Source organism: Coregonus clupeaformis, chromosome 9, assembly GCF_020615455.1.
Source record: "Coregonus clupeaformis isolate EN_2021a chromosome 9, ASM2061545v1, whole genome shotgun sequence".
NCBI classification, from domain to species: domain Eukaryota; kingdom Metazoa; phylum Chordata; class Actinopteri; order Salmoniformes; family Salmonidae; genus Coregonus; species Coregonus clupeaformis.
The window spans coordinates 21,640,796-21,662,123 of record NC_059200.1 but is presented as its reverse complement, the minus strand read 5'-3'; the positions used below and the strand labels follow the sequence as shown (position 1 = coordinate 21,662,123).

Here is a 21,328-nt window from a genome sequence, read left to right as displayed (position 1 = left end):
TGGCTGATTTCTTTGGATTTTCCCATGGTGTCAACCAAAGTGGCACTGAGTTTGAAGGTAGGCCTTGAAATAAATCCACAGGTACACCTCCAATTGACTCAAATTATGTAAATTAGCCTATCAGAAGCTTCTAAAGTCATGACATCATTTTCTGGAATTTTCCAAGCTGTTTAAAGGCACAGTCAACTTAGTGTATGTAAACTTCTGGAATTGTGATACAGTGAATTATAAGTGAAATAATCTGTCTGTAAACAATTGTTGGAAAAATTACTTGTGTCATGCACAAAGTAGATGTCCTAACCGACTTGCCAAAACTATAGTTTGTTAACAATACATTTGTGGAGTGGTTGAAAAACGAGTTTTAAATATTTCAACCTAAGTGTATGTAAACTTCCGACTTCAACTGTATATACAGGGGGTACAGGTACCGAGTCAATGTGCGGGGGTATAGGTTAGTTGAGGTAATTTGTACATGTAGGTAGGGGTAAAGTGACTATGCATAGATAATAAACAGCGAGTAGCAGCAGTGTAAAAACAAAGGGGGGGCATGTTCAGACCAGTCGATGTGAATGGGGGCATGTTCGGCCCTCCTTTTAACTGTAGTCCACGATCGTCTCCTTTGTCTTGCTCACGTTGAGGGAGAGGTTGTTGTCCTGGCACCACACAGCCAGGTCTCTGACCTCCTCCCTATAGGCTGTCTCATCGTTGTCGGTGATCAGGCCTTCCACCGCTGTGTTGTCAGCAAACTTAATGATGCTGTTGGAGTCGTGCGTGGCCACGCAGTCGTGGATGAACAGGGAGTACAGGAGGAGACTAAGCACGCACTACTGAGGGGGCCCCGTGTTGAGGATCAGCGTGGCAGATGTGTTGTTGTCTACCCTCACCACCTGGGGTTGGCCCATCAGGAAGTCCAGGATCCAGTTGCAGAGGGAGGTGTTTAGTCCCAAGGTCCTTATCTTAGTGATGAGCTTTGTGGGCACTATGGTGTTGAACGCTGAGCTGTAGTCAATGAACAGCATTCTCACATAGGTGTTCCTTTTGTCCAGGTGGGAAAGGGCAGTGTGGAGTGCGATTGAGATTGCGTCATTCCATTGATCTACGTGCGTGCGCATGGTTGGAGTGGGATTTCTATAGATCAGATAATGGAACCAAGCGACAACACTGCTCCCACGGCTGCAGAAGGAATGATACGGTGCGTCTCCATTTATTGGTAGTACAAAAGTAAGTTGTATACTGTACTGCTAGTCATTCTGCTTGTCGTACTGCTGTTCGTACTGCTGATCGTACTGCTGGTCGTACTGTGTCTGTACTGCTGGTCGTCTTGAGGTGGAGTGACCTATTTGTCACAATATGAGATGAGGAAGGGATGGAGAGATGGAGAGAGAGAGGTAGAGAGAGGGGTAGAGAGAGAGGAGGAGAGAGCGACCAAGCGTGTTCGATCGAGAGAGAGAGAGGGATGGAGAGAGAGAGAGAGGGATGGAGAGAGAGAGAGAGAGAGAGAGAGAGAGAGAGAGAGAGAGAGAGAGAGAGAGAGAGAGAGAGAGAGAGAGAGAGAGAGAGAGGCTAAACACGTTCGCACAAACATACGCACACGCACAGTCCGAGGTAGAAGCAACATCCTAATTTCAATATCCAGCTACAAGCAGAAAGGCAGGAACCCGAGCAGCATCACAACAACACCACAGACAGACAGCCCTAGAACAGATGAGGTGCCACTGTGTTTGGAAGCTTGTACCTTGATGATACTTATTTGGAGACTTGCTGACACGTAGATGGGATAGAATAGAATACAATACAATACTATACTGTAGAATAGAACTTGATTGTCCATCTGAGGATGCAAATTTGTCACAACATTAACAGTCATTTGTACAAGTTTATTACGTACACAAGGAAGAGAATATTGGTTGTAATTAAAGAGAGATGACAGCTCAGATGGTGACATATGAGACATCAATGTCTGAAAAGCCTGCCTGTGCTTTCTCTGAAAGGTCTGAAATCAGATTCTCATACAAATTCACTGACAGCCCTGATCTTCATAACAACCCAATGCTGTCTCACAACTCCACCTGTTTTATAGACCTGTTTCTATTCCTCCCCCTCTCCTCTTCCCCCTCTTCCTTCCCTCTCCTTCTCTTCCTCCTTCTGCTCCTCCCCCTCTCCTCTTCCCCCTCCTCCTCCTCCCCCTCTCCTCTTCCCCCTCTTCCTTCCCTCTCCTTCTCTTCCTCCTTCTCCTCCTCCCCCTCTCCTCTTCCCCCTCCTCCTCCTTCTCCTCCTCATCCTCCCCCTCTCCTCTCCTCCTCCCCCTCTCCTCTTCCCTCTCTTCCTTCCCTCTCCTTCTCTTCCTCCTTCTCCTCCTCCCCCTCTCCTCATCCCCCTCCTCCTCCTCCCCCTCTCCTCTTCCCCCCCTCCTCCTCCTCCTCCTCCCCCCTCTCCTCTCCTCTCCTCCTCCTCCCCCCTCTCCTCTTCCCCCCTCCTCCTCCTTCTCCTCCTCATCCTCCCCCTCTCCTCTCCTCCTCCCACCTCTCCTCTTCCCCCCTCCCCCTCATCCTCCCCGCTCCTTCTCCTCCTCCTTCTCCTCCTCCTTCTCCTCCTCCTCCTCCTCTTCCCCCCTCCTCTTCCTCCCCCCTCCTCCTCCTCCTCCTCCCCGCTCCTTCTCCTCCTTCTCCTCCTCCCCTCTCCTTCTCCTCCTCCCCTCTTCTTCTCCTCCTCCTCATCATCATCTCCTCTTCTCCTCCTCCTCCCCCTTCTCCTCCTCTTTCTCCTCCTCCTCCTCCTCCCCCTCCTCCTTATCCTCCCCGCTCCAGGCACGACTCCAACACCATCATTAAGTTTGCCGACGACACAACAGTGGTATGCCTGATCACTGACAACGATGAGACAGCCTATAGGGAGGAGGTCAGAGACCTGGCCGTGTGGTGCCAGGATAACAACCTCTCCCTCAACGTGATCAAGACAAAGGAGATGATTGTGGACTACAGGAAAAGGAGGACCGAGCACGCCCCCATTCTCTTCGACGGGGCTGTTGTGGAGCAGGTTGAGCACTTCAAGTTCCTTGGCGTCCACATCACCAACAAACTATCATGGTCCAAACACACCAAGACAGTCGTGAAGAGGGCACGACAAAGCCTATTCCCCCTCAGGAGACTGAAAAGATTTAGCATGGGTCCTCAGATCCTCAAAAAGTTATACAGCTGCACCATCGAGCATCCTGACTGGTTGCATCACTGCCTGGTATGGCAACTGCTCAGCCTCCGAACGCAAGGCACTACCGAGCATCCTGACTGGTTGCATCACTGCCTGGTATGGCAACTGCTCAGCCTCCGAACGCAAGGCACTACCGAGCATCCTGACTGGTTGCATCACTGCCTGGTATGGCAACTGCTCAGCCTCCGAACGCAAGGCACTACAGAGGGTAGTGCGTATGGCCCAGTACATCACTGGGGCCAAGCTTCCTACCATTCAGGACCTCTATACCAGGCGGTGTCAGAGGAAGGCCCTAAAAATTGTCAAAGACTCCAGCCAACCTAGTCAAAGACTGTTCTCTCTGCTACCACACAGCAAGCGGTACTGGAGCGCCAAGTCTAGGTCCAAAAGGCTTCTTAACAGCTTCTACCCCCAAGCCATAAGACTCCTGAACAGCTAATCAAATGGCTACCCAGACTATTTGCATTGTCCCCCACCTCATTGACTCTGTACCGGTACCCCCTGTATATAGCCTCCCTACTGTTATTACATCGACTAACACACTGACTCTGTACCGGTACCCCCTGTATATAGCCTCGCTGCTGTTATTTTACTGCTGCTCTTTAATTATTTGTTATTTTACTTATCTATTTTTTAATTAACACTTATTTTTCTTAAAACTGCATTTTTGGTTAAGGGCTTGTAAGTAAGCATTTCACTGTAAGGTCTACACCTGTTGTATTCGGCGCATGTGACAAATACAATTTGATTTGATACATATGAAGTGGGTAAAACAGTATGTAAACATTATTAAAGTGACCAGTGTTCAATGACTCTAGGGCAGCAGTCTCTAAGGTGCAGGGTGGAGTACTGGGTAGAGGTCAGCTAGTGGTGACTGTTTTAACAGTCTGATGGCCGGTCCCAGCTTTTATGCACATGTACTGTCACCGTCTTCTAGATGGTGAATAGGCCGTAGCTCGGGTGGATGAGGTCTTTGATGATCTTCTTGGGTGCTGTAGATGTCCTGGAGGGCAGGCAGTATGCCCACGATGATGCATTTGATTTCCATAGGGGGGCACTTTTTTTCACGGGACCTCCTCCGTGTGCACGTGTTTGCGTGTGCACAAAATTGTATGGGTTTTATAGTAAAGACGTAATTTAACTGTAAAAATGTATTACCTTTTAATGTGGCATAAACACAACCAGTCATGATGTATCTGATTGTCAAACGAATCACTTCAAAAAGTAGGTTACCTTCGCCCGTTCATCCAAAATAATTCCAGCAACTGAACTGTGCACTGTCCATTCGCCAACTTTCCTTCAGTTTGTAAGTGGCTGAAACTATCTCACCGGAGAAAGTATCCGAGCTAGCGAAACAGCGCCCCTCTGATTTACTATATATAGCCCAAGTATCTGATGCTATCTGGCCAAAAATAGTATGACATGCCATACTCATTTTGGCCAGACAGCATCAGATACATGGGCTACACGTACTGAGACAGAGGGGCACTGTTTCGCTAGCTCGGATGCTTTATCTGAGATGTGTGTTCTGTTTTTTTTATTTGGATGGGCAAGGAGGTACGGTAGGGCTGGCCAGGCCCTCTAAGGGCCACCCATAACGCCGGTCCTCCTCCTCCCACCCCCTCTTCTCCTTCTCCTCCTCCTTCTCCTCCTCCTCCCCTCTCCTTCTCCTCAGCCTCCCCCTCTCCTCTCCTCCTCCTCCTCCTCCTCCTCCTCTCCTCTCCTCTTCTCCTCCTCCTCCTCCTCCCCATCCTCCATCCTCTTCTCCTTCTCCTCCTCCTCCCCCTCTCCTCTTCTCCTCCTCCTCCCCCTCCTCCTCCCAACCCCCCTTCCATCCTCCATCCTCTTCTCCTTCTCCTCCTCCTCCTCCTCCCCCTCTCCTCTTCTCCTCCTCCTCCTCCCCCTCCTCCTCCCAACCCCCCTTCCATCCTCCATCCTCTTCTCCTTCTCCTCCTCCCACCCCCTCTTCTCCTCCTCCTCCTCCTCTTCCTCCTCCTCCTCCTCCTCCCCTCCTCTGTCTCTATCACATTGGTTCTGTGATTGATGCTCATGGTGAGTGGAGGGCTCATAAGTCACACTAGATATTACCTCTCACACAAGCTGTCAAAGCTGTAGCATATGTGTATATATATCTCAAAGCTATACGTATATACCAGCCGAGCTCTTACCCAATAAAAACAAGATTTAGGGGGGGAAAAACACACAGACACACAAACGAAAACCTGAAAAAAACATTGGATTCCAAGAATAGCCCTGCCATGTGTGGTGTATTGTGGTGTGGTGTATTGTGGTGTGGTGTGTGTGGTGTGGTGTGGTGTGGTGTAGTGTGGTGGTGTGTGGTGGTGTGGTGTGGTGTGGGGTGGTGTGGTGTGGTGAGGTTTAGGGTGGTGTGATGTGGTGGTGTGGTGTGGTGTGGTGTGGTGTGTGGTGGTGTGGTGTAGGGTGGTGTGGTGTGGTGTGGTGGTGTGGGGTGGTGAGGTGTGGTGAGGTGTGGGGTGGTGTGGTGTGGTGAGGTGTGGTGTGGGGTGGTGGTGTGGTGTGGTGAGGTGTAGGGTGGTGTGGTGTGGTGGTGTGGTGTGGTGTGGTGGTGTGGGGTGGTGAGGTGTGGTGAGGTGTGGGTGGTGTGGTGTGGTGAGGTGTGGTGTGGGGTGGTGGTGTGGTGTGGTGAGGTGTGGTGGTGTGGTGTGGTGTGGTGTGTCTTTGTGTTGCCATATTGATGGAGGGTTGACGGATTGGCAGTTTAATGTTTACTGGGAGCAGGTAATAGATGCATACACATACCCACGTTGTTAGGTTGTTCCCAGACAGCATAGGTGTGTGTGTGTGTGTGTGTGTGTATGTCAGCTAGGTTGCCTCCTACTTCCTGCCTCGTTGCGTCGGAGGCAGACAGAATAGAACAGAACGGTGTCAGAACAGTGACACCCCTGCCCGATATAGAGCCATCAATCAGGCCCTGTCTGCTGGCTGGCTGGCTGGCTGGCTGGGAACAACCTGTTCACACACACCTCTCTCCAACATATCTACCACTTGTCGCCTCACTGATTCATGCACAAACACAACCACAATAACCTCACCTCATGTTCATGTTGGTGCACACATGTTAATATAGCCTACCGTAATGAGAGAGAATTTATAGATCCATGTAATGCATCATTAAACATTGAACATCACATATTTAAACGCTGTCCCAAATGGCACCATATTCCCTATTTAGTGCATTACTTTTGACCAGGCCGCAGAGTGTTTCACCTTATTAGGAAAGCATCCATTGTGTGCTCATATGTAATTAAGGGTTGTTTATAATCATAATTTGACATGCACACGTATGACTAATTTGTCCGTAATTCTCTGTTTAAACATGCATGTACTCTAAGATAATTACCTGGTAATAAGCACACATTGGGAGCCTGACTTGTTTCCTCAGTGTATATTGTCATTAGCTGAATTCCCATGTCTTCTGTAATAAAGCTGGTACAGATTCAGAACTTTGATCAGGACTATTCTAAACATGATCTGCCTCCATTCTACATCAGATGGTTCTAAAATCAAAAACAAGTGAATCAAATAGGGTCCAATACCGCAAGTTAATTGCATGAAAAAATGTATACATCATCATGACATCATGAACCACTTAGTGCCTTTGTTGTCACTGATAAGTTCAGGGTAGCAGTCCAAACATATACAGGCTGTTCTGAAAGGTTTAAGGCTGGCTGGAACACAGAGAACGAATGCAGGACCTTTTTGCTATGAATACGGCTTTCTACTTAGATCTCTGCTGACACCTAGTGTTCATTTGGACTACTGCAATTGAAAAACAATTGTGTCTAAACCTCGAGTTGAATTATTTTTATTATTTATTTTTTGTCATTTAGCAGACGCTCTTATCCAGAGCGACTTACAGGAGCAATTAGGGTTAAGTGCCTTGCTCAAGGGCACGTCGACAGACTTTTCACCTAGTTGGCTCGGGGATTAGAACCAGCGACCTTTCGGTAACTGGCACAACGCTCTTACCCACTAAGCTACCTGCCGAACAGAAGCACTCACCTGACATACAGCGCCTTCAGAAAATATTTCTCCCCCTTGACTTTTTCCCAAAAAATGTGTGTTACAGCCTGATTTTTTTTGTCACTGGTCTACACACAATACCCCATAATGTCAAAGTAGAATTATTTGTACAGATTTATTAAAAATGAAAAGCTGAAACGTCTTCAGTTAATAAGTATTCAACCACTTTTTTATGGCAAGCCTAAATAAGTTCAGGAGTAAAAATGTGTGTTTAACATGATTTTTGAATGACTACCTCATCTCTGTACCCCACACATACAATGTTGCAGGACCCCAGGAAGATCCCCATTTATTAATGGGGATCCTTAATAAATAAATAAATAATAATACAAACAAATCTATAAGGTCCCTCAGTCGAGCAGTGAATTTCAAACACAGATTCAACCACAAAGACCAGGGAGGTTTTCCAATGCCTCGCAAAGAAGAGTACCTATTGGTAGATGGGTAAAAAAAGATCAGACATTGAATATCCCTTTGAGCATGGTGAAGTTATTATTTACACTTTGGATGATGTATCAATACACCCAGTCACTATAAAGATACAGGCGTCCCTCCTAACTCAGTTGCCGGAGAGGAAGGAAACCGCTTAGGGATTTCACCATGAGGCCAATGGTGACTTTAAAACAGTTACATAGGTTAATGGCTGTGATAGGATAAAATTGAGGATGGCTCAAGAACATTGTAGTTACTCCACAATACTAACCTAATTGACAGAGTGAAAAGAAGGAAGCCTGTACAGAATACAAATATTTCAAAACATGCATCCTGTTTGCAACAAGGCACTAAATTAATGCTGCAACAAAATGTGGCAAAGCAATTAAGTGTTACAGTGAGGGAAAAAAGTATTTGATCTCCTGCTGATTTTGTATGTTTTCCCACTGACAAATAAATAATCAGTCTATAATTTTAATGGTAGGTTTATTTGAACAGTGAGAGATAGAATAACAACAACAAAATCGAGAAAAACGAATGTCAAAAATTTTATAAATTGATTCGCATTTTAATGAGGGAAATAAGTATTTGACCCCCTCTCAATCAGAAAGATTTCTGGCTCCCAGGTGTCTTTTATACAGGTAACGAGCTGAGATTAGGAGCACACTCTTAAAGGGAGTGCTCCTGATCTCAGCTTGTTAACTGTATAAAAGACACCTGTCCACAGAAGCAATCAATCAATCAGATTCCAAACTCTCCACCATGGCCAAGACCAAAGAGCTCTCCAAGGATGTCAGGGACAAGATTGTAGACGTACACAAGGCTGGAATGGGTTACAAGACCATCGCCAAGCAGCTTGGTGAGAAGGTGACAACAGTTGGTGTGATTATTCGCAAATGGAAGAAACACAAAAGAACTGTCAATCTCCCTCGGCCTGGGGCTCCATGCAAGATCTCACCTCGTGGAGTTGCAATGATCATGAGAACGGTGAGGAATCAGCCCAGAACTACACGGGAAGATCTTGTCAATGATCTCAAGGCAGCTGGGACCATAGTCACCAAGAAAACAATTGGTAACACACTACGCTGTGAAGGACTGAAATCCTGCAGCGCCCGCAAGGTCCCCCTGCTCAATAAAGCACATATACAGGCCCGTCTGAAGTTTGCCAATGAACATCTGAATGATTCAGAGAATAACTGGGTGAAAGTGTTGTGGTCAGATGAGACCAAAATCGAGCTCTTTGGCATCAACTCAACTCGCCGTGTTTGGAGGAGGAGGAATGCTGCCTATGACCCCAAGAACACCATCCCCACCGTCAAACATGGAGGTGGAAACATTATGCTTTAGGGGTGTTTTTCTGCTAAGGGGACAGGACAACTTCAGCGCATCAAAGGGATGATGGACGGGGCCATGTACCGTCAAATCTTGGGTGAGAACCTCCTTCCCTCAGCCAGGATATTGAAAATGGGTCGTGGATGGGTATTCCAGTATGACAATGACCCAAAACACACGGCCAAGGCAACAAAGGAGTGGCTCAAGAAGAAGCACATTAAGGTCCTGGAGTGGCCTAGCCAGTCTCCAGACCTTAATCCCATAAAAAATCTGTGGAGGGAGGTGAAGGTTCGAGTTGCCAAACGTCAGCCTCGAAACCTTAATGACTTGGAGAAGATCTGCAAAGAGGAGTGGAACAAAAATGGAGTTGCTTACCAAGAAGACAGTAAATGTTCCTGAGTGGCCGAGTTACAGTTTTGACTTAAATCTACTTGAAAATCTATGGCAAGACTTGAAAATGGTTGTCTAGCAATGATCAACAACCAATTTGACAGAGCTTGAAGAATTTTGAAAAGAATAATGGGCAAATGTTGCACAATCCAGGTTTGGAAAGCTCTTAGAGACTTTCCCAGAAGGTCTCCCAGCTGTAATCGCTGCCAAAGGTGGTTCTACAAAGTATTGAGTCAGGGGTGTGAATACTTATATCAATGAGACATTTCTGTATTTCATTTTCAGTAATGCAACGTTTCAAAAAACATGTTTTCACTTTGTCATTATGGCGTATTGGGTGTAGATGGGTGAGATTATTATTTTTGTAATCCATTTTGAATTCCGGATGTAACACAAAATGTGGAATAAGTCAAGGGGGATGAATACTTTCGGAAGGCACGTGCAGGAAACTAAATCGGAAAGTAAGTAAAGTACTGAATCAATCAATCATTCAATCAAATGTATTTATAAAGTCATTTTTATATCAGCAGATGTCACAAAGTGCTTACAGTATATAATATTTGGTGGATGATTGAATTGATGAATTTGTTCAATCAAATGTTTGCTTGGTATACCTGCAGGCATTTTGGGAACAATGTTGGTACAGAATATATCTGGGCTAGTATATCTGGGCCAGCTACTTTGCACCTCAGTCTTTGACAACGCCACCAGGCAGCCACCACAGAGGAAGTCACAGTCACACCCCCAGTCAAACCCAACAGGAAGTGAGATGTGAAATGTAAGTGTCACTTCAGCTCTTAAAAACATTCACAACATGTTCCTCTATTCACCCCCCTTGGCATTTTTCCTATTTTGTTAAATTACAACCTGGAATTAAAACAAATTTTTTTTGTGGGGTTTGTATCATTTGATTTACACAACATGCCTACTACTTTGAAGATGCAAAATATTTTTTTATTGTGAAACAAACAAGAAATTAGACAAAAAAACAGAAAACTTGAGCGTGCATAACTATTCACCCCCCATAAAGTCAATACTTTGTAGAGCCACCTTTTGCAGCAATTACAGCTGCAAGTCTCTTGAGGTATGTCTCTATAAGCTTGGCACATCTAGCCACTGGGATTTTTGCCCATTCTCTCATACCATTGGACACACTGTTTATATTATATCCTTGCTGCGTGGAAATCTGTTGCTATTTTCATGTGTCAGATTGATGGACCTGGGACCAGATACAGTATACTGTGACTGTCCCTCTACAATTCACTAGTGGTCCTAAACTCACAGGATAAAATAACAAGAGCTCAGCGACATCAGACCAGAGATCTGATAGGCAGTTGGGGCTTTCAACTTCATTAATAGATCATTCATTATTAACCATCAGTCTATGGACGAAGGTCTTACATGCCAGCCTGGTCTCATAGACTAGAGGTAACATAGTAAATGTATATCCGGGACTCTGAAATTAGTATGATATGTTATATTTGGTATGGTAACATAAGACAGATGGTTACTTAAGGCAAAAACAAAAGTAGGGTGGTTGGTCGTAGTGGATGGGACCTCGCTTTGTGCATGGGGGCATTGTCATGCTGAAATAGGAAAGGGCCTTCACCAAACTATTGCAACAAATTTGGAAGCACAGAATCGTCTAGAAATGTCATTGTATGCTGTAGTGTTAAGATTTCCCTTCACTGGAACTAAGGGGCCTAGCCCGAACCATGAAAAACAGCCCCAGACCATTATTCATCTTCCACCAAACTTTACAGTTGGCACTATGCATTGGGGCAGGTAGCGTTCTCCTGGCATCTGTCAAACCCAGATTAGTCCGTAGGACTCCAGAGAACGCTTTTCCACTGATCCAGAGTCCAATGGCGGTAAACTTTACACCACTCCAGCCGACACTTGGCATTGCACATGGTGATCTTAGGCTTGTGTGCGGCTCCTTGGCCATGGAAACCCATTTCATGAAGCTCCCGACGAACAGTTCTTGTGCTGACGTTGCTTCCAGAGGCAGTTTGGAACTCGGTAGTGAGTGTTGCAACCGAGGAGAGACGATTTTTATGCACTACGTGCTTCAGCACACGGCGGTCCCGTTCTGTGAGCTTCTGTGGCCTACCACTTCGCAGCTAAGCCGTTGTTGCTCCTAGATGCTTCCACTTCACATATTTGACAAACTGACTTGTTGGAAAGGTGGTATCCTATGAAGGTGCCACGTTAAAAGTTACTGAGGTCTTCATTAAGGCCATTCTACTGCCAATGTTTGTCTATGGAGATTGCATGGCTGTGTGCTCAATTTTATATCAAATCAAATTAAATGTATTTATAAAGCCCTTTTTACATCAGCAGATGTCACAAAGTGCTTATACAAAAACCTAGCCTAAAACCCCAAACAGCAAGCAATGCAGATGTAGAAGCACAGTGGCTAGGAAATACTCCCTAGAAAGGCAGGAACCAAGGAAGAAACCTAGAGAGGAACCAGGCTCTGAAGGGTGGCCAGTCCTCTTCTGGCTGTGCCGGGTGGAGATTGTAAGAGTACATGGACATTAAGGCCAGATTGTTCTTCAAGATGTTCAAACGGTCATAGATGACCATCAGGGTCAAATAATAATCTAAGTGGTTGTAGAGGTTGCAACAGGTCAGTACCTCAGGAGTAAATGTCAGTTGGCTTTTCATAGCTGAGCATTCAGAGAGAGAGAGAGAGAGAGAGAGAGAGAGAGAGAGAGAGAGAGAGAGAGAGAGAGAGAGAGAGAGAGAGAGAGAGAGAGAGAGAGAGAGAGAGAGAGAACCACAGAGAACCACAGAGAGAGAAACAGAGAACCACAGAGAGAGAAACAGAGAACCACAGAGAGAGAAACAGAGAAACAGCAGGTCCGGGACAAGGTCAGGGTTCCATAGCCGCAGGCAGAACAGTTGAAACTGGAGCAGCACGACCAAGTGGACTGGGGACAGCCAGGAGTTATCAGGCCAGGTAGTCCTGAGGCATGGTCCTCCGAGCCCTAGGACCACCTGTCAGCAACGGGTGTGGCTGAAATAGCCGAATCCACTAATTTGAAAGGGGTATCCACATGGGACTAAACACCTCCCTCTGCAACTGGACTTCCTGAAGGGCCGCCCCCAGGTGGTAAGGGTAGGCAACAACACATCTGCCACGCTGATCCTCAACACCGGGGCCCCTCAGGGGTGCGTGCTTAGTCCCTTCCTGTACTCCCTGTTCACCCACAACTGTGTGGCCAAGCACGATTCCAACACCATCGTTAAGTTTGCTGACGACACAACAGCTGTAGGCCTGATCACCGACAACGATGAGACAGCCTATAGGGAGGAGGTCAGAGACCTGGCAGTGTGGTGCCAGGACAACAACCTCTCCTCAATGTGAGCAAGTCAAAGGAGATGATCGTGGACTCCAGGAAAAGGAGGGCCGAACAGGGCCCCATTAACATCGACGGGGCTGTGGTGGAGAGGGTCGAGAGTTTTTCAAGTTCCTTGGTGTCCACATCACACCAAGACAGTCGTGAAGAGGGCACGACAACACCTTTCTCCCTCAGGAAACTGAAAAGATATGGGCCCCCAGATTCTTAAAACGTTCTACAGCTGCACCATCGAGAGCATCCTGACTGATTGCATCACCGCCTGGTATGGCAACTGCTCGGCATCCGACAGTATGGCGCTACAGAGGGTAGTGCCAGTGCGTACGGCCCAATACATCACTGGGACCAAGCTTCCTGCCATCCAGGACCTATATAATAGGCGGCCCAAAAAATGGTAAAAGACTCCAGTCACCCAAGTCATAGACTGTTCTCTCTGCTACCGTACGGCAAGCGGTACCGGAGCGCCAAGTCTAGGTCCAAAAGGCTCCTTAACAGCTTCTACCCACAAGCCATAAGACTGCTGAACAATTAATCAATTGGCCACCCAGACTATATAAATTGACCCCCACCCCCCCTCCCCCTCCCCCCCTTTGTTTTTACACTGCTGCTACTCGCTGTTTATTATCTATGCATAGTCACTTTACCCCTACCTACATGTACAAATGACCTCGACTAACCTGTACCCTCGCACATTGACTCGGTACCGGTACCCCCTGTATATAGCCTCATTATTGTTATGTAATCTTATTGTGTTACTTTTTATTTTATTCTTTCCTTTAGTTTATTTAGCAAATATTCTCTTAACTCTATTTCTTGAACTGCATTGTTGGTTAAGGGCTTGTAAGTAAGCATTTCACGGTAAGGTCCTGTTGTATTCGGCGCATGTGACATATAACATTTGATATGATTTGATATAGTGTATCATACGAATTGCGTGATGGATATCCACAAATTAATACATATATACAATACTCAACTTCCAGACTCACATAAAGAATCTCCAATCCAAAGTTAAATCTAGAATCGGCTTCCTATTTCGCAACAAAGCCTCCTTCACTCATGCTGCCAAACATGCCCTCGTAAAACTGACTATCCTACCGATCCTTGACTTCGGCGATGTCATTTACAAAATAGCCTCCAACACTCTACTCAGCAAATTGGATGTAGTCTATCACAGTGCCATCCGTTTTGTCTCCAAAGCCCCATACACTACCCACCACTGTGACCTGTACGCTCTTGTTGGCTGGTCCTCACTACATGTTCGTCGTCAAACCCACTGGCTCCAGGCCATCTATAAATCACTGCTAGGCAAATCCCCGCCCTATCTTAGCTCATTGGTCACCATAGCAGCACCCACCCGTAGTCTGCGCTCCAGCAGGTATATCTCACTGGTCATTCCCAAAGCCAACACCTCCTTTGGCCGCCATTCCTTCCAGTTCTCTGCTGCCAATGACTGGAACGAATTGCAAAAATCTCTGAAGCTGGAGACTCTTATCTCCCCCAATAACTTTAAGCATCAGTTGTCAGAGCACCTTACCGATCACTGCACCTGTACACAGCCCATCTGAAATTAGCCCACCCAACTACCTCATCCCTATATTGTTATTTAATTTGCTCTTTTGCACCCCAGTATCTCTATTTGCACATAATCTCTTGCACATCTAGCATTCCAGTGTTAATACTATTGTAATTATTCTGCACTATAGCCCATTTATTGCCTTACCTCCATAACTTGCTACATTTGCACACACTGTATATATATTTTCTGTTGTATTTTCTGACTTTATGTTTTTTTCTTTACCCCATATGTAACTCTGTGTTGTTTTTATTGCACTACTTTGCTTTATCTTGGCCAGGTCGCAGTTGTAAATGAGAACCTGTTCTCAACTGGCTTACCTGGTTAAATAAAGGTGAAATAAAAAAAAAATAAAAAAAAAACATACATACGAAATGTAAATATCATGCAGGCAGCACTAGCAGTCTGAGGGTGAAGATCTCACATGCAGGCAGCACTAGCAGTCTGAGGGTGGTCTCACATGCAGTGCTATAGTCTGGCTGTCGGCACCTTAGATTGGCACACACACGATTGACACACACACACACACACACACACACATTGTGCACTTCTTCCGTATAGCCATAATACTGTTCCAAGCTCTTCTCTCACCTCTCTGTCACCCCCCCTCAGCCCAACACAGGAAGCACAGAGGTCTGTTTACACAGCTAGCATCTTATGCATGCGTACATCTCTACATCTGCCCTGTGGAGCGGAACTGAACTGTGGTGGCTAGAGGAGAGGTTGGTTCCAGCTTCAGATCTCCAGTAGCTCTCTCCACCCAGCCAGTCAGTAGCACTTTCCCCCCCCCAGCCAGTAAGTAGCTCTCTTCCCTCCAGCCAGTCAGCCTGAAGTTGGACACATCATCCCACCACCCCACATCCACAACATGAGCGGAAAACGGAAACTGAGTGAGTAGCCTACGATGTGTGGAGTACCACTTCAGTGTGTTTGTGTGTTTGTGTGTGTGTGTGTGTGTGTGTGTGTGTGTGTAAAGTGACGATTCACGTTAATCATAAACTAAATGTACCTCTATTACGATTATGTCACGCTGGTGACAGGAGTACACACCTGCTATTCCTCTCATTAGTCTCATGAAAATAAAGCGATAGACAGTATAACACAAAATATCTACAGTGTCTATCTCTACATCTTTCTTTTTTAGACTGACCTAGATAAGGCTTTCTAACTGCTAAATAAATGAATAGGGACATGGTAAATAATGCACTTCTCCTGATCTAGCCTGCTCTAAGGCTGTGCTAAATCTACACCATTACAATAACATGAGTCATGATGACTATAGACCACGTATCAGGGACATGCATGACTCAACACCATAGACATCATATACTGCATTATAATGTACAGGTTATATATGATAGGCTATATTCCTGACATATACCTCAGCCTGGTTTAATGGAGAACATTTCTGATGACGTTTTTTTCTGTACTTCACTGACGGAAAGAGGTGAAACTGTGAAAATACCACACTCACACACAAGCGAATGCGTGCACGCTCTCAAACACAAACACATACACACACACACACACACACACAAGAACTGCAGCAGCAGCACACACAAGAAACACGTCAGTTTCATCTGTTATCTGTCATCTTTGAATGTGCTCTTTACTCCACAGAGTAGATAGACAGTAGATAAGATGTCACAGCTGCAAAGGTTATGGTACAAAATTATCCTTCACTGTCTGGCCAGTGTGACCACTGCCTCTTTGAGGACAAAGTAAAGACCAGTAGCTTCTTTCTCATCTCCTGTCCACAGTACAGCACTGGCTGCCCTGTTCTGTCCGTATCAGAGTCTGTTTTATATTTAGCTCTGGTGGTTCTGTACCTATCAGAGTCTTCTCAGTAAATGGTCTGGACAGAACCACACAATAGTCTAGAGAAAGTGCAGAGAACAACGGTTATTACTGTGAAAGTTAGTAGCCTACTGTAGCCTACCTTTCTAGAATCACAGGTATCCAAAAGCAGGCAAAGCATCACTTTTTTGCTCAATAATCAGTACAGACAGTGCCTTCAGAAAATATTCATACCCCTTGACTTATTCCACATTTTGTTGCGTTACAGCCTGAATTCAAAATTGATTAAATATGTTTTTTCTCACCCCTCCACACACAATACCCCATAATGACAAAGTGAAAACATGTTTTTAGAAATTGTAGCAAATGTATTGAAAATGAAACACAGAAATATCTCCCTTTTTCCACATTTTGTTACGTTAGTCTTATTCTAAAATGGATTAAATAAATAAAAACCCTCATCAATCTACACACAATACCCAATAATGACAAAGCGAAAACAGGTTTTTAGAAATGTTTGCAAATTTATAAAAACTAAAAAACTGAAATACCTTATTTACATAAGTATTCAGACCATTTGCTTTGAGACTCAAAATTGAGCTCAGGTGCATGCTGTTTCCATTGATCATCCTTGAGATGTTTCTACAACTTGATTGGAGTCCACCTGTGGTAAATTCAATTGATTGGACATGATTTGGAAAGGCACGCACACACTTGTCTATATAAGGTCCCACAGTTGACAGTGCATGTCAGAGCAAAAACCAAGCCATGAGGTCGAAGGAATTGTCTGTAGAGCTCAGAGAAAACATTTCTGCAGCATTGAAGGTCCCCAAGAACACAGTGGCCTCCATCATTCTTAAATGGAAGAAGTTTGGAACCACCAAGACTCTTCCTAGAGCTGAACGCACGGCCAAACTGAGCAATCGGGGGAGAAGGGCCTTGGTCAGGGAGGTGACCAAGAACCCGATGGTCACTCTGACAGAGCTCCAAAGTTCCTCTGTGGAGATGGGAGAACATTCCAGAAGGACAACCATCTCTGCAGCACTCCACCAATCAGGCCTTTATGGTAAAGTGGTTAGACGGAAGCCACTCCTCAGTAAAAGGCACATGACAGCCTGCTTGGAGTTTGCCAAAAGGCACCTAAAGGACTCTCAGACAATGAGAAACAAGATTCTCTGGTCTGATGAAACCAAGATTGAACTCTATGGCCTGAATGCCAAGCGTCACGTCTGGAGGAAACCTGGCACCATCCCTACGGTGAAGCATGGTGGTGGCAGCATCATGCTGTGGAGATGTTTTTCAGCAGCAGGGACTGGGAGACTAGTCAGGATCGAGGGAAAGATGAACAGAGCAAAGTACAGAGAGATCCTTGATGAAAACCTGCTCCAAAGTGCTCAGAACCTCAGACTGGGGCGAAGGTTCACCTTCTAACAGGACAACGACTCTAAGCACACAGCCAAGACAACGCAGGAGTGGCTTCGGGACAAGTCTCTGAATGTCCTTGAGTGGCCCAGCCAGAGCCCGGACTTGAACCAAATCGTTAATCTCTGGAGAGACCTGAAAATAGCTGTGCAGTGCAGCTCCCCATCCAACCTGAAAGAGCTTGAGAGGATCTGCAGAGAATAATGGGAGAAACTCCCCAAATACAGGTGTGCCAAGCTTGTAGCATCATACCTAAGAAGACTCTAGGCTGTAATCACTGCCAAAGTTGCTTCAACAAAGCACTGAGTAAAGGGTCTGATATTTCTGTTCTTTTTTTTTTAATGCTTTTGCTAAAAACTCTAAAAACCTGTTTTTGCTTCGTCATTATGGGGTACAGCCGTGAGTCTTTCTGGGTAAGTCTCTAAGAGCTTTGCACATCTGGATTGTAAAATATTTGCCACTTATTATTTTTGAAATTCTTCAAGCTCTGTGAAATTGTTTGTTGATCATTGCTAGACAACCATTTTCAAGTCTTGTCATAGATTTTCAAGCAGATTTAAGTCCAAATTGTAACTCTGCCACTCAGGGACTTTCACTGTCTTCTTGGTAAGCAACTCCAGTGTACATTTGGCCTTGTGTTTTAGGTTATTGTCCTGCTGAAAGGTGAATTCATTTCCCAGTGTCTGGTGGAAAAAACAGGATTTTGCATGTGCTTAGCTCCATTCTGTTTCTTTTGTTATCCTGAAAACCTCCCCTTAATGATTACAATCATACCCATAACATGACGCTGCCACCACTATGCTTGAAAATATGTAGAGTGGTACTCAGTAAAGTGTTGTATTGGATTTGCCCCAAACATAACATTTTTGTATTCAGGTGAAAAAGTTAATTGCTTTGCCGCATTGTTTGCTGTATTACTTTAGTCATGTGCCTTGTTGCAAACAGGATGCATGTTTTGGAATATTTGTATTTTGTACAGGCATCCTTCTTTTCACTCTGTCATTAAGGTTAGTATTGTGGAGTAACTACAATGTTGTTGATCCATCCTCAGTTTTTTCCTATCACAGCCATTAAACTCTGTAACTGTTTTAAACTCACCATTGGCCTCGTGGGGAAATCCCTAAACAGTTTCCTTCCTCTCCAGCAAGTTAGAAGGGACGCCTGTATCTTTGTAGTAATTAGGTGTATTGATACACCAGCCAAAGTGTAAATAATAACTTCACAATGCTCAAAGAGATATTCAATGTCTGCTTTTTTTTTTTTTACCCATTGGAAAACCTCCCTGGTCTTTGTCGTTTAATCTGTGTTTGGAATTCACTGCTCAACTGAGGGACCTTACAGATAAGTGTATGTGTTGGGTACAGAGATGAGGTAGTCATTCAAAAATCATGTTAAACACTATTATTGCACACAGAGAGTCCATGCAACTTATTATGTGACTTGTTAAGCAAATTTTACTCCTGAACTTATTTAGGCTTGCCATGACAAAGGTGTTGAATACTTATTGACTCAAGCCATTTCAGCTTTACATTTTTGATTAATTTATTTAAAAAACATGATTCCACTTTGACATTATGGGATATCGTGTGTAGGCCAGTAACAAAAAACAACAACATTTAATCAATTTTAAATTCAGGCTGTAACACAACAGAATGTGGAAAAAGTCAATGGGTGTGAATACTTTCTGAATGCACTGTATTAGGCCTACATTCCCCATCACCAATGCATCATCATCATCAGTACTGACTCAGTCTCAACTGCTCCATACAAACTAAATAGGTTGCCGGGTCCTCTATCTTAACACATTATCATCCTCAATATTCAATAATTCAATTTAAAGCCCCCATGCAGTCTTTAAAATTGTATTTTTAAATCAACACTGTATGTTTAATAAATCACTGTGTGTGTTTACTTCATGAAAATATTTTTTATAATTTCTTTCCCTGAGCCTCCTTTTGCCATTGAAATGCTCGTGTGGGTATGTTTATATGCAAATAAAAGATGACTGGTCATTGGTCAGAATAATCAGATCAGATTGTGATGTCATGCTGTGGGCCAAAAACCCCATCCCACCTGAACAGGCTGAAATTCCAGCAATTTTCTTTTACACTAAAAGGGCAGTTATTACGACCTCATAGCGTGGAAATAGCGTGGAAACTGCCCCTTTAAAGAATTGTTTCAAAAAGTTAGCTCATACCCCCTCAGACAAGTTGTTTCCATTCTTGCCCAGTGTTTATGTATTGTTCCCCTGAGGGGCTGTTCTGGATCTTCCAACAACTCTGAATCTGACCATGTTATACAGTTAACTTTGAACAGCTGGAGGTCTATGAAAAAGAACCAGGCATAGGCCTTCACCTCCTGCAGTCCAACAACCCAGCCCAAGGGGTCAATACATTACATTCCAAACATTCTAGAACATACTCAACATTCTAGAACACTTCAAACAGTTTATGTGATGAAATGAAACAAAACAGACTATACAAAAGAGAACAGACATATTACTAAGAGCATACCAGGGTATTACTGTAAATGTATGACACATTTTCTGTCTGTTTCTCCCCCTCCCTCAACAGGTTTCAAGTGGTTAGGGAGTCTCTCCAACCTCTCCTTTCGTCGCGGCTCATCGTCAGACAAATCCGACTCCAAGTCTTCTCCCTCCAAGCCTGACGGGGGCAGAGCTCTGGATGTGGTATCCTCCCCCGACGCCGTGGAGACGTCAGTTGACGACATGGATATGACGCGTCCACGCACCTACAGCTACGCCCGCTCCAGCGACAACTACACCCACATGGGCACCTTGCCCCGCCTCCTCCTCAGGAAGAGGGACAAGAGTGGGAATTCTGGGAAAGGAGGAACCAAGAAGACCAAGGAGAAGACGGGGGCAGGGCTGGGCAGGAGTCAGAGCCAGCGGCAGGCAGGGGACCATGTGTCTAGCTCTCCCCTTCTCACAGCTCTATCCAGCCAGCCTGGCTCCAGACAGGACCAGCCTCTCTCACCTCTATCCAGCCAGGCTGGTCCTGGTCCAAGGACCCAACAAGTCCAGGGGCTGCCTCCCATCCCCAGAGGGGGATCACTCAGTAAGAGTAAACACAGAGGCCCACAGGCCCACTGTGAGGGAGGAGAACCACAGGCCCACTGTGAGGGAGGAGACCCACAGAAATGGCAGCTAATGTCAGCTCAGGGTGTGGGGTCCACTACCTACTCTACCGCTTCCTCACTTGTTTGTGATGACGTCCCTAAAGGAAACACATTTACCACTGATCAGGGTGTTCCATCCCCAGATACAGCATCAACTGGTGGGGCCAGAAGGAATCTTCCTCCTGTTCCTGGTCAGTCAGTTTCAATCTCCTCACAGAGCCAGGTGACCATCCCCACAGAGGAGCCATCTCCAACCCCTAAGCTTCCTATGAAATCCCTGCAGCAGCCTGGGACCCAGGTCACCCAGCATTGTGAGGAGGGCTTCCCCAGGGAGAGAGCTGATAACCTGGGGACAGACAGTAACTCCAGCCCCCTGCCTGAGACGACCTCCTGTGGTTCTAGTAGAAGAGACCTTCAGAGGGAAACTCAGGCTGTTGAACCTGTGAACAGGTGAGAGTAACCATTTCTTAAATTTCAACCAAAACTGCCATTGTGGATGTGATAAAACTGCCATTGTGGATGTAATAAAATTGCCATTGTGGACGTGATAAAACTGCCATTGTGGACGTGATAAAACTGCCATTGTGGACGTGATAAAACTGCT

At 45.4% G+C, this 21,328-nt stretch overlaps 1 protein-coding gene across 1 annotated transcript in view; it reads left to right on the top strand.

Moving 5' to 3' along the window:
* The first annotated feature begins 15,071 nt into the window (after positions 1 to 15,071).
* The window catches only part of LOC121573459 (SH2 domain-containing protein 3C), a 130,574-nt gene continuing 124,317 nt past the window's right edge, over positions 15,072 to 21,328 (top strand). Inside the window, exons 1-2 of the mRNA XM_041885464.2 lie at positions 15,072 to 15,257; positions 20,160 to 21,174. Of these exons, the coding sequence (XP_041741398.1) occupies positions 15,236 to 15,257; positions 20,160 to 21,174 (1,037 nt within the window). The 5' untranslated portion in view covers positions 15,072 to 15,235. The remainder of the gene's footprint in view (positions 15,258 to 20,159; positions 21,175 to 21,328) is intronic.